The sequence below is a fragment of the Xyrauchen texanus genome, chromosome 9, assembly GCF_025860055.1.
Source record: "Xyrauchen texanus isolate HMW12.3.18 chromosome 9, RBS_HiC_50CHRs, whole genome shotgun sequence".
Taxonomy (NCBI): Eukaryota; Metazoa; Chordata; class Actinopteri; order Cypriniformes; family Catostomidae; genus Xyrauchen; species Xyrauchen texanus.
The window spans coordinates 32,186,555-32,199,316 of NC_068284.1; the positions used below are offsets into that span (position 1 = coordinate 32,186,555).

The following is a 12,762-nucleotide window of genomic DNA, read 5'->3' on the forward strand; positions in this document are numbered from 1 at the left end:
AATTGCATAAGCATCTTCGGTATTAATACATTCCATTATGCATTGTTTCAAGTAATGGCTAAAGATCATAAGATACATTGGTAAATTCATAAAACTGTTGTGCCATATTTGTACATTATACTTCAGTAAAAAACAAAAAATGTAATCGGATTTACTAACCAGCCATAATGAAGTGTAATCGGATGTTTATTGTGCTGAAATATTGATGCACTGTGAGTATTAAAATGAAGGCATTATCATTATTTTCAGCACAAACAGTTTTTTTTCTGCGTAAAGTAGACTTACTGCAGATGTTCACCAAAAAAAAATCTAATAAAAAACAGCAACATTTACCAGGTAAATGCACTATTTTTTGCAACTGCATTGCACTATTACCGCCCATGGGAATCAGGCATTAAACATACATTTATTAAAATGAGATGCTTGTGTAGATTTTTATTGATCATAGCAGAAGTAATTCATGAAGTGATGTAAATCAGAACTAAGCTTTTTGCTGTGTTTGCACCACTAACGTCTCGGGTTACTTAACTGTAACCCCTGTTCCCTGATAAAAGCGGATCGAGATGCTGCGCTGATTTAGCGCTTTGGGAACAATTTTAGGTGTGACCAGCTGTGAATATATGTGCAACACGTCAACTAAATTGACCAGGTATTTTGTCTGAAGAGCAGTCCTGGGGCATCCCAGTGGGGCAATGAAGCGCAGCATCTCGTTTTATCAGGGAACAGGGGTTACAGTAAAGTAGCCCGAGACGTTCTCTATCATTAATCTACACTTTGATGCTGCACTTATTTAGCGCTTTGGAAACGAGAATATCCACGCCACCGCACTGTGGATATCTGGACCCCTTACAGTTGTGTAGTTGTGCTCAGAAGAGCGCGACAGGTCTCAGACATGAGCTTGTGATGTTGACTCAAGGACATAAGAGCCCGGAGTGGCATGAACATACAAACTATAAAATCGTATAAATGTGTGCGGAGAGGACCAGACTGCTGCATCACAAACATGCTGCAGAGGAACACCTCTAGCCAAGGCTTTAGAGGAGGCGACCCCTCTGGTAGAATGAGCCCTGATACCTACTGGCGAAGCTTGATTGCGTGCCTCGTGAGGCCAGGGCAAAAGCGTCCCTCACCCAATGCAACATAGTCTGCTTGGTGGCAGACGCTACCTTGTTGCGGCCCCCATGGCAAACAAATAGTTGCCCTGACTTATGCCAATGGCTAGTGCGGTGGACATAAGTCTGAAGGGCATGGACTGGACAAAGTCGTAAACGGCGGGGAGCAGAAGGCTTCGAGAGTGACCGGATGTACAGTCGAGAAAGGAATCTTAGGCAGGTAGACAGGTTGATGGTGCAAAATTGCTTTAGCCATTCCTGGGGCAAAATCTAAGCAGGCTGGCAAGACAGACAGAGCCTGTAGATCCCCAATTATTTTTGCACATTCATATTTCATAGTAATGATAAATATTTGGGTGTTTCAACTGCTTTGGAAATAAAAAATGCAATTTTCCAGCCACGCAGCCCAAGCCTAGGTCAGAGCAATAAAGTTCACATGTTCAAGGTTTAGCCATCAATGCCATTGTTTACTTTCAGCTATAGTGTAAAGCATTATCTGGATTTATGGTAGCATATAGAAGACAAAGAATAAACATTTACTAATTTATACTAGAGCCTCTTTAAAATCCTGTTCTTGATATTTGTATGATTTAATGCATAATCTTGTGTGTATAGGATAAATTGCATAAGCATCTTCGGTATTAATACATTCCATTATGCATTGTTTCAAGTAATGGCTAAAGATCATAAGATACATTGGTAAATTCATAAAACTGTTGTGCCATATTTGTACATTATACTTCAGTAAAAAACAAAAAATGTAATCGGATTTACTAACCAGCCATAATGAAGTGTAATCGGATGTTTATTGTGCTGAAATATTGATGCACTGTGAGTATTAAAATGAAGGCATTATCATTATTTTCAGCACAAACAGTTTTTTTCTGCGTAAAGTAGACTTACTGCAGATGTTCACCAAAAAATCTAATAAAAACAGCAACATTTACCAGGTAAATGCACTATTTTTTGCAACTGCATTGCACTATTACCATCCATGGGAATCAGGCATTAAACATACATTTATTAAAATGAGATGCTTGTGTAGATTTTTATTGATCATAGCAGAAGTAATTCATGAAGTGATGTAAATCAGAACTAAGCTTTTTGCTGTGTTTGCACCACTAACGCCTCGGGTTACTTAACTGTAACCCCTGTTCCCTGATAAAAGCGGATCGAGATGCTGCGCTGATTTAGCGCTTTGGGAACAATTTTAGGTGTGACCAGCTGTGAATATATGTGCAACACGCCAACTAAATTGACCAGGTATTTTGTCTGAAGAGCAGTCCTGGGGCATCCCAGTGGGGCAATGAAGCGCAGCATCTCGCTTTATCAGGGAACAGGGGTTACAGTAAAGTAGCCCGAGACGTTCTCTATCATTAATCTACACTTTGATGCTGCACTTATTTAGCGCTTTGGAAACGAGAATATCCACGCCACCGCACTGTGGATATCTGGACCCCTTACAGTTGTGTAGTTGTGCTCAGAAGAGCCGACAGGTCTCAGACATGAGCTTGTGATGTTGACTCAAGGACATAAGAGCCCGGAGTGGCATGAACATACAAACTATAAAATCGTGATAAATGTGTGCGGAGAGGACCAGACTGCTGCATCACAAACATGCTGCAGAGGAACACCTCTAGCCAAGGCTTTAGAGGAGGCGACCCCTCTGGTAGAATGAGCCCTGATACCTACTGGCTGAAGCTTGATTGCGTGCCTCGTAGGCCAGGGCAAAAGCGTCCCTCACCCAATGCAACATAGTCTGCTTGGTGGCAGACGCTACCTTGTTGCGGCCCCCATGGCAAACAAATAGTTGCCCTGACTTATGCCAATGGCTAGTGCGGTGGACATAAGTCTGAAGGGCATGGACTGGACAAAGTCGTAAACGGCGGGGAGCAGAAGGCTTCGAGAGTGACCGGATGTACAGTCGAGAAAGGAATCTTAGGCAGGTAGACAGGTTGATGGTGCAAAATTGCTTTAGCCATTCCTGGGGCAAAATCTAAGCAGGCTGGCAAGACAGACAGAGCCTGTAGATCCCCAATTATTTTTAGAGATGTAATTGTCATAAGAAAAAACATCTTGAGGGTCAGAAGTTTATCAGACGCTGACTCTAGAGGTTCGAAGGGAGTCTAAACCAGACCCTCAAGGACTATTGCTAAGTCCTATGAAGGGATCCTGGTCCTAGCAGGAGGTCTCAGTTGCATGGCTCCACGAACGAAGCGAGCGAGCAAAGGATGTCTCCCCAACGGCACCTCATCAATCAAGGCATGGCAAGCTGATAGAGCAGCCACGTAAACCCTGAGAGAGGCAGGGCACGTGCCTGCTAACACTTTTTCCTGCAGAAAGTCCAGAACTGAAGCAAACTGGATCCGCATAATGTGTACTGCACCATCTTTCAAAGACACCCCAATTTTTGGTGTAACTTCTTCAAGTAGAGGGAGACCTAGCACTTAGAATGGTCTCGATATCTTCAGGTGAAAGCCCAGTGTCCTTCAGTTGGTACCCTTCAGGGGCCAAACATGAAGGTTCCACAGCTCGGGCCGGGATGAAATATTGTCCCCTGCACCTGGGACAGAAGGTCCATCCTGTCCGGAATCGCCAAAGTTGAGAGGAGAGACTTTATCTCCGAGAACCATACCCTGTTCGGCCAACGTGGCGCTATCAGTAAGAGGCAAGAACCTTGCTGGTGCACTCTGGCCAAGACTCCCGGGATCAGAGAAACCGGAGGAAATGCATACAGGCGCATTCTGGGCCATGTATGTGCCAGACCCAGAGGGGCTGGGTGACTCAGAGAGAAATAGAGGGGACATTGTAATGTCTGTTGGCAGGCAAAGAGTTTCACTTCTGCTCTGTAACATCTCATCCAGATTTGTTTCACTACCTCGGGGTGGAGTTTCCACTCCCACGTCGGTATTTTCTGTCTGGACAGTAAATCTGCTCCCACGTTCAGGCATCCAAGGATATAAACTGCTCTGATTGACAGGAGCTTGCCCTGGGCCCAAAGGAGAATCTGTGATGCCAGTCTGTTGAGCTGGCGTGAATTTAGACCTCCTTGATGGTTTAAGTTAGAGACTACTGCTGTGTTGTCCACCCGCACCAGGACATGGCAGCCTCTCAAATACTGGAGGAAGTATTTCAGAGACCTGAGTCAGTTGATGTGCCAATCGAGCTGATGACCCTCCCATTCCCCTTGAGCTGGACGACCACTTTTGACCACACCCCAGCCTGTCAGGGAGGTGTCAGTCATTAGCAATTTGCGATGGCAAGACGCACCTAGAGTGGGACCCAAAGTGAGGGACCAGGGTCTGAACCACATAGAAAGGGTACGAAACGTGCGGTGCATAACCCTTATCTGCCTTAGGGGACTGGCCCTTGGATGAAATCCTCTGGCTTTGAGCCACAACTGTAACAGTCTCATGTGCAGAATGCCCAAAGGGATCACGGAGGATTCAGATGCCATGAGACCTAGTATTCGTTGATACTGATGAACAGTGCAACCTTGGCCTAGCCTGACTTTGCTCAGGGTGTTCTGAATGGACACGATTCAAGCGGGAGACAATTGTGTCCGTATCATGATCGAATTCCATACAACACCCAGATAGGTAATTTCCTGAGTGGGAGAGAGAACACTCTTTTTGACGTTGAGTCTCAGACCCAGAGAAACCAGATGATATCCCTATGCTGAATTGCCAGTTCTTGTGACTGTGCTAGTATCAGCCAGTCGTCTATGTAATTCAGAATGTGGATGCCACGGAGTCGCAAAGGAGCCATTGCTGCATCCGTGCATTTTGTGAATTTTGCGGGTGACAGTGCTAGGCCGAATGGAAGAACCTGATATTGGAAATCTTTGCCCCCAAAAGTGAACCTAAGAAACTTCGTGTTGTGGCAGAATTTCTATATAAAAATATGCATCCATGACATCGATCGTGACCAACCAATTGTGATTTTGGATTTGAGACACGAGTGTCTTGACAGTTAGCATCTTGAACTTGAACGCCCTGATTGAGCGATTCAAGCCTTGAAGGTCTAAAATCGGATGCAAACCCCCACCCTTCATGGGAACCAGGAAGGATCTGCTGTAGTGACCTGACTCTTTCTCTGGAACATGTTCAATGGACCCTTTGACCAAGAAATTTTGCTGTTCTTTCCACAGTAGACATGCTTGTTCTGGTTTCACGTTAGTGGAGACCATGCCATTGAAATGCTGGAGGACGGCAATCAAATTGAATTCTGTAGCCTTTATGTACTGTTCTTAGAACAGTCATAGAAACACCTGGCAGTAGCTTCCAGGCTGCCAGGTTCTTTGAGATGGGTATCAAATTTGACACGTCCATTGAGGGATGTCGAGTATTCCGCTTCCTGGACTGAGGCATGAAGAAACAAACCACACAACATTTTGCTGTAAACCTGTAACTCCCGAGGTGGTGGGAATGGAGAGGTTTCGTGGGGGTATCGGGAAGGCACAGGTGAATGCTTCACACGCCCCTATGTAAGGGGTTCTACTTCCATAAGGCTGAGAGCATGACCATCAGGGTTTTTTCTTCTTAGAAATGACTGCCCTGAGGTCTTGCTTTGGGGGCTGCTGAGGGCTGATGAGCTGGCCTCCAGTCTCTAAGAGGGGAGCACAACTCGCCACGATTTAGAAGGACCGGGGCGGGGCTGGGTGGCCGACCTCCATTCCCCCTAAGTGTGGTGAGGAAGGAATTTCCCGAAGGCTTCCTCTTGACTCTTTGTCTCTTGGTCTCTTTAGTTATGATGCCGAGCCAGGCAAGAGAAAACCTGCAAGTGTATCTTCTTCTGGCGGCATCACTGAATACCCCCGTACCTCGGCACCCACGGTAGTCGAATACGTCAATGTCGAGGATACGAAGACATGGGAAGTATAAGGTTTCCTCCATGAACGAGAGAGCTCGTCATGGAGGTCATCAAAGAAAGGAAGGGACTGATATAACGTTCCCTTCCTTTTTGTTTCTTTTTTTTGGTCACCAGACAGAAATCTGTCTATTAGTTTGGAGCGTTTAGGGGGTTTCTTGTTTGTGTGGCCAGTCTAACTGTAGCCTGGCCACAGCCCGAGTAACCACCTCGAGTAATTCCTCATCCGCTTTAGTATTGTGCGTGGAATGTTCCGAGGTTCAGCGTCCCCCTCGTGAACCGAAGAGTCGCCGAAGCGTGCTTCAGGCTTACGAGAACAATCAGCTGGATCTGGGGAGAGAGTGAGCGATATTGACAGACCCATCTCTCGCTCCTCATCCAGATCTATGTGAGAGCACCACGATGAAAGAGTGGGCGCTGGCTCTTGTAAGTAAGCGAGACGAGTGCAAAGCATTTTGACTGTAAACAGATTGCAATGCTCACACCCCCAACACAAGAGGAGCATGCTCTTCCCCCAAACACACAAAACCAAACTAGTTTGTGTCTATTTCAGCCATAGAGCGTAAACATGGGAACACACACCGCTTGCTTTGTTTATCTGTCATTCTTTTTCTTCTTTTTTTTTTAAACTTTTCTGCACACTGCCTAACAAAATCGAACTCCTAACAGAGGAAAGTAGAACATTTCTTACAGGCTCATGAAGCACAACACACACAGAGTGATCTGAAGACAAAAGATCTGACGATGCACCTGTGAAGCATCTCTTTATAGCCCTGCTACAGGTGCATCCAATGATGTTACCAGCAGAGGCTATAAATTCTGGTCAGTTTCATTAAAGTGTTGCACACATATTCACATTTGGTCACACCTAAATCAGCACAGCATTAAAGTGCAGCTTTTTGACATGGAACTGATTTGCCTAATTTCTTTTGTGAATCAGGTGCTAAAACAATGCAGACAACATGTGCAAATATTTTACTGCAGGCATTTTGTGAATTCCCTTTAAAAGTCTGATTTGTTATCATTCTAGAGGTTGTTTGTAAAACAGTATGATTCATCTGTCATTACTAATCAAATTTTCAATGTGTAAATTTTCATCAGGGAGGAATTGATGATTTCTTCATCCTTTGACAGTCTGGAGGTCCTCCTCGACTCCTTTGGGCCTGTGCGAGACTGCTCAAAAGACAATGGAGGCTGTAGTCGAAATTTCCGTTGCATCTCTGACCGCAAGCTGGACTCCACCGCTGTGTGGTGAGTTGTCTTTTCTTGTCCATGTGTTATTTGATGTGTCGTTCCATGGTCTGTTTATCATCCTTTGGAATATATTGTGCCATCTTTGCTCTCCTTTTCCAGTCACATTTTTATCTCTCCTCTGATGATTTGTCTGTTTACCTGTTTACAAACTGTCATAGACTCAAAACAGAGATAAACTAAGCCATTTCCACTTCTTTGCCATCATGCACTTCACAGCATTTCAGCAAATGTAAAGAAAGTAGACCCTCTTGTATTCTGTTTCTACACTCCAAAAATATTTAATCATTTTGAACGTCACATTATAAATGGCAAATTGAAGTATCTTTGGTAACACTTTACAATATGTTTCTATTTGTTAACATTAGTTATGTACATTACTTAACTACAAATAACAATTACAAATATTTTTACAGAATTTAAAAATCTTGATTAATATTAATTTCAACATATACAAATACATTTTTAAAATCTTAAGTTAACATTAGTTAATGAACAAAGAACTAACATTAATTAACAACTAGAAAAAGTTTGTCGAGACAAACTTTAAGTTAGCTTGTGAAAGTTTGGACCAGAAATTTTGAAGTTTAAAGTAGTTTGAAGTTTAAAGTAAGTTTAAAAGTTTAAATTAGTTCTAAAGTTTAAATTAGTTTGAATTTTAAAGTAGTTTGAAGATTAAATTAGTTCAAAGTTTAAAGTAGTCTAAAGTTTAAAGTAGTTTGAAGTTTAAAGTAGTTTGAATTTTAAAGTAGTTTGAATTTTAAAGTAGTTTATAGTTTAAATGAGTTTAAAGTTTAAATTAGTTTAAAGTTTAAAGTAGTTTGTAGTTTAAAGTAGTTAAAATTTTAACTTAGTTGCTAGATAGATAGATAGATAGACACTCAGATAGATAGATAGAGAGATAGATAGATAGATATTTACCCTCAGATAGATAGATAGATATAGATAGATAAATATTTACCCTCAGATAGATAGATAGATAGATATTGACCCTCAGATAGATAGATAGATAGACAGACAGATAGATGCTAGCACGTTTTTAGCATTTTTTAGTACTTCGCTAGGTGATACTAGCATGTGTTAGCATGATGCTAGCACATTTTTAGCATCTTTTAGCACTTCGCTTGGCGATGCTAGCATGTGTTAGCATGATGCTAGCACGTTTTTAGCATTTTTTAGCACTTCGCTAGGTGATGCTAACATGTGTTAGCATGATGCTAGCATGTTTTAGCATGTTTTAGCACTCCGCTAGGCGATGCTAGCATGTGTTAGCATGATGCTACCACGATTTTAGCATGTTTTAGCACTTCGCTAGGCGATGCTAGCATGTGTTAGCATGATGCTAGCACGTTTTTAGAATTTTTTAGCACTTCGCTAGGCGATGCTAGCATGTGTTAGCATGATGCTAGCAGGTTTTTAGCATGTTTTAGCACTTCGCTAGGCGATGCTAGCATGTGTTAGCATGATGCTAGCAGGTTTTTAGCATGTTTTAAGCACTTCGCTAGGCTGATGCTAAGCATGTGTTACCATGATGCTAAGACGCTTTTAGCATTTTTTAGCACTTCGCTAGGCGATGCTAGCATGTGTTAGCATGATGCTAACACGTTTTTAGCATTTTTAGCACTTCGCTAGGCGATGCTAGCATGTGTTAACATGATGCTAGCACGTTTTTAGCATGTTTTAGCACTTCGCTAGGCGATGCTAGCATGTGTTAGCATGATGCTATCACGTTTTTAGCATTTTTTAGCACTTCGCTAGGCGATGCTAGCATGTGTTAGCATGATGCTAGCACGTTTTTAGCATGTTTTAGCACTTCGCTAGGCGATGCTAGCATGTGTTAGCATGATGCTAGCATGTTTTTAGCATGTTTTAGCACTTCGCTAGGCGATGCTATGATGCGTTAGCATGATTCCCAAACAAATGACTCTAATGAGCCGGTTCTTTTGAATCTACAGTGTGAAACATACAGTGTGACCAGTGTAATCTGATTACAACATTAATGACTCTAATGAGCCAGTTCTTTTGAATCTAAAGTGTGAAACATACAGTGTGACCAGGGTAGTCTGATTCCCAAATGAATGACTCTAATGAGCCGGTTCTTTTGAATCTACAATGTGAAACATACAGTGTGACCAGTGTAGTCTGATTCCCAAATTAATGACTCTAATGAGCCGGTTCTTTTGAATCTACAATGTGAAACATACAGTGTGACCAGTGTAGTCTGATTCCCAAATTAATGACTCTAATGAGCTGGTTCTTTTGAATCTACAATGTGAAACTTACAGTGTGACCAGTTTAGTCTGATTCCCAAATGAATGACTCTAATGAGACGGTTCTTTTGAATCTACAATGTGAAACATACAGTGTGACCAGTGTAGTCTGATTCCCAAATTAATGACTCTAATGAGCCGGTTCTTTTGAATCTACAATGTGAAACATACAGTGTGACCAGTGTAGTCTGATTCCCAAATTAATGACTCTAATGAGCTGGTTCTTTTGAATGTACAATGTGAAACTTACAGTGTGACCAGTTTAGTCTGATTCCCAAATGAATGACTCTAATGAGCCGGTTCTTTTGAATCTACAATGTGAAACATACAGTGTGACCAGTGTAGTCTGATTCCCAAATTAATGACTCTAATGAGCCGGTTCTTTTGAATCTAAAGTGTGAAACATACAGTGTGCCAGGGTAGTCTGATTCCCAAATGAATGATTCTAATGAGCCGGTTCTTTTGAATCTACAATGTGAAACATACAGTGTGACCAGTGTAGTCTGATTCCCAAATTAATGACTCTAATGAGCCGGTTCTTTTGAATCTACAATGTGAAACATACAGTGTGACCAGTGTAGTCTGATTCCCAAATTAATGACTCTAATGAGCCGGTTCTTTTGAATCTAAAATGTGAAACTTACAGTGTGACCAGTTTAGTCTGATTCCCAAATGAATGACTCTAATGAGCCAGTTCTACAGTTTAGTGTTAAAAAAGTTTAACTTAGTTGCTAGATAGATAGATAGATAGATAGATAGATAGATAGATAGATAGATAGATAGATAGATAGATAGATAGATAGATATTACCCTTAGATATATAGAGAGATAGATATAGATAGATAGATATTTATCCTCAGATAGATAGATAGAGAGAGAGAGAGAGAGAGAGAGAGAGAGAGAGAGATAGATATTTACCCTCAGATAGATAGATAGATAGATAGATAGATATTGACCCTCAGATAGATGCTAGCACGTTTTTAGCATGTTTTAGCGTGTGGCTATGAAGATTTTAGGTCATTACTTTTTGGCTGCTAGATAAAAGAAATCCTCTGAGGGAGAGAGAGAGGGAGAGATGCAGGGCTGACAGGCCCTTTTTGTCTGTGTGTGTGAAAATGTCAGTTGGAATTTGAATTTCTGAACATTCCGCAATGTTAAGTCAATGGGAGTTTTTTCCGAGTTTGATCGTCATTTTTAGGAAAACCGTAAGTCCGATCAGTTAGAAAAGATATAGCACACTATTCGGGATTAGTCTGAAGGTCTGTGCCGAGTTTGGTGCCTGTAGCTTAAAAGCTCTAGGAGGAGTTAGATACCGAAATTTCACCGCTAAGAAGAATAAGAAGAAGAATCGGTATAATAACTAGAATGTACATTTCCTGAAGAAAATGTGAGTGGTGCTTGCCGTGGCAAAACTCGTGAAACAGCATGTTATAACTTGAAAAGAGCAAAAATTATGGTCGTAAATAAATCAACCCAGAAGTCTGTTCGATTTTGTGGTGCAGAAATATGTGATTTGTCGCTCGGTCACTAGGGTAAGCCCATGTGGTTGCTATGCAGTTACCATAGGTAATACTAATACATGGCTCCTTTCCATCCTGAGTGAAATAAGTCAACCCGGAAGTCTGTAGTGTTTTCTGGTGCAGAGATATGTGATTTGTTGCTCGGTTGCTAGGGTAAGCCCATCTGGTTGCTAGGCAGTTACCATAGTGATACTAATGAAGTGTCCTTGCCATCCTGGTTGAAATAAATCAACCCAGAAGTCTGTACTGATTTTCTGGTGCAGAAATATGTGATTTGTTACTCGGTTGCTAGGGTACTCTGTTAAGTTGCTAGGGCGTGGCTTGGCAGCTGCCAATCATGAATCTCCAAAGGCTGCTTGTCAGTATGAATGATATAAACCAACTCCCATGCCTCTGTGACATTCAGAATGGAAGATATCCCTCTATGGATTTTGGTTGCTAAGGTGCTCGACAATGGTTGCTAGGGAGGGGCTAGGAAGTGTTCAGGTGATTCATGATTGGCTGTTTGCTGCCCCGAGTCAAACGAGACCACCCTGGTGTTTCTATGACACTTCTATCCGGAGATATCCCTTTGATGTCTTTCATTAGAAGTCTATGGGACTTGTTGCTAAGGTGCTCTTAAATTGTTGCTAGGGCGTGGCTTGATAGCTTCACAATGATCCTGAGAGACTGATTGGTCGTCTGAGTGAAATGAGCCTGCCCCCTTGTCTCTATGACACTGTGATCCAGAGCTATGTTCAATACTAAATCCCTTTGCATATTTCATTTCATGGGCCGTCCTACACCATTGTAAGTCAATTGGGGCAACTTTGGGCAGCTCCTGCCCCCAGGGGTGCAACATTTACCCCATATTGAGGTATGCTCTTACAGAGCCTGCCAGCCTCTTCAAATGTGGCAAATCACACGTTTCTGCGAAATCCTCGCTCGGAGCTGTGACGCGTCAAAGTTTGTCGCAATGTTAAGTCTATGGGATTTTTCGGCCGCTTTTTGCCCCTGGGGCAAATACCGCACTCCGATCGCTTATAAAAGTCATAGCACACGTGTCATCAATAGGCCGTTCGATTTGACACCTCATTCGTGGGTCTACGCCAAACGGTGCGGGACGAGTTAGGTAGTCGAAGTTTTGTATAGGAGATATAATAATAAGTAAGAACTAACTAGATAGGTACATTTCCTGAAGAAAATGTGAGTGGTGCTTGCCGTGGCAAAACTCGTCAAACAGCATGTTGTAACTTGAAAAGAAAAAAATTATGGTCATAAATAAATCAACCCAGAAGTCTGTACGATTTTCTGGTGCAGAAATATGTGATTTGTTACTCGGTTGCTAGGGTAAGCCCATGTGGTTGCTATGCAGTTACCAAGGTAATACAATACATGGCTCCTTTCCATCCTGAGTGAAATAAGTCAACCCGGAAGTCTGTAGTGTTTTCTGGTGCAGAGATATGTGATTTGTTGCTCGGTTGCTAGGGTAACCCCATCTGGTTGCTAGGCAGTTACCATAGTGATACTAATCAAGTCTCCTTGCCATCCTGATTGAAATAAGTCAACCCGGAAGTCTCTACGCTTTTCTGATGCAGAGATATGTGATTTGTTACTCGGTTGCTAGGGTAAGCCCATATGGTTGCTAGGCAGTTACCATAGTGATACTAATGATGTCTCCTTGCCATCCTGATTGAAATAAGTCAACCCGGAAGTCTCTACGCTTTTGTGATGCAGAGATATGTGATTTGTTACTCGGTT

General features: G+C 42.3%; 1 protein-coding gene across 1 annotated transcript in view; it reads left to right on the plus strand.

Annotated features, from left to right (window-relative positions):
- Positions 1-12,762, plus strand: part of LOC127649716 (astrotactin-1-like) — a 560,423-nt gene that overhangs the window by 280,654 nt on the left and 267,007 nt on the right. Inside the window, exon 13 of the mRNA XM_052134948.1 lies at positions 7,083-7,227. Coding sequence (XP_051990908.1) covers positions 7,083-7,227 — 145 coding nt within the window. The remainder of the gene's footprint in view (positions 1-7,082; positions 7,228-12,762) is intronic.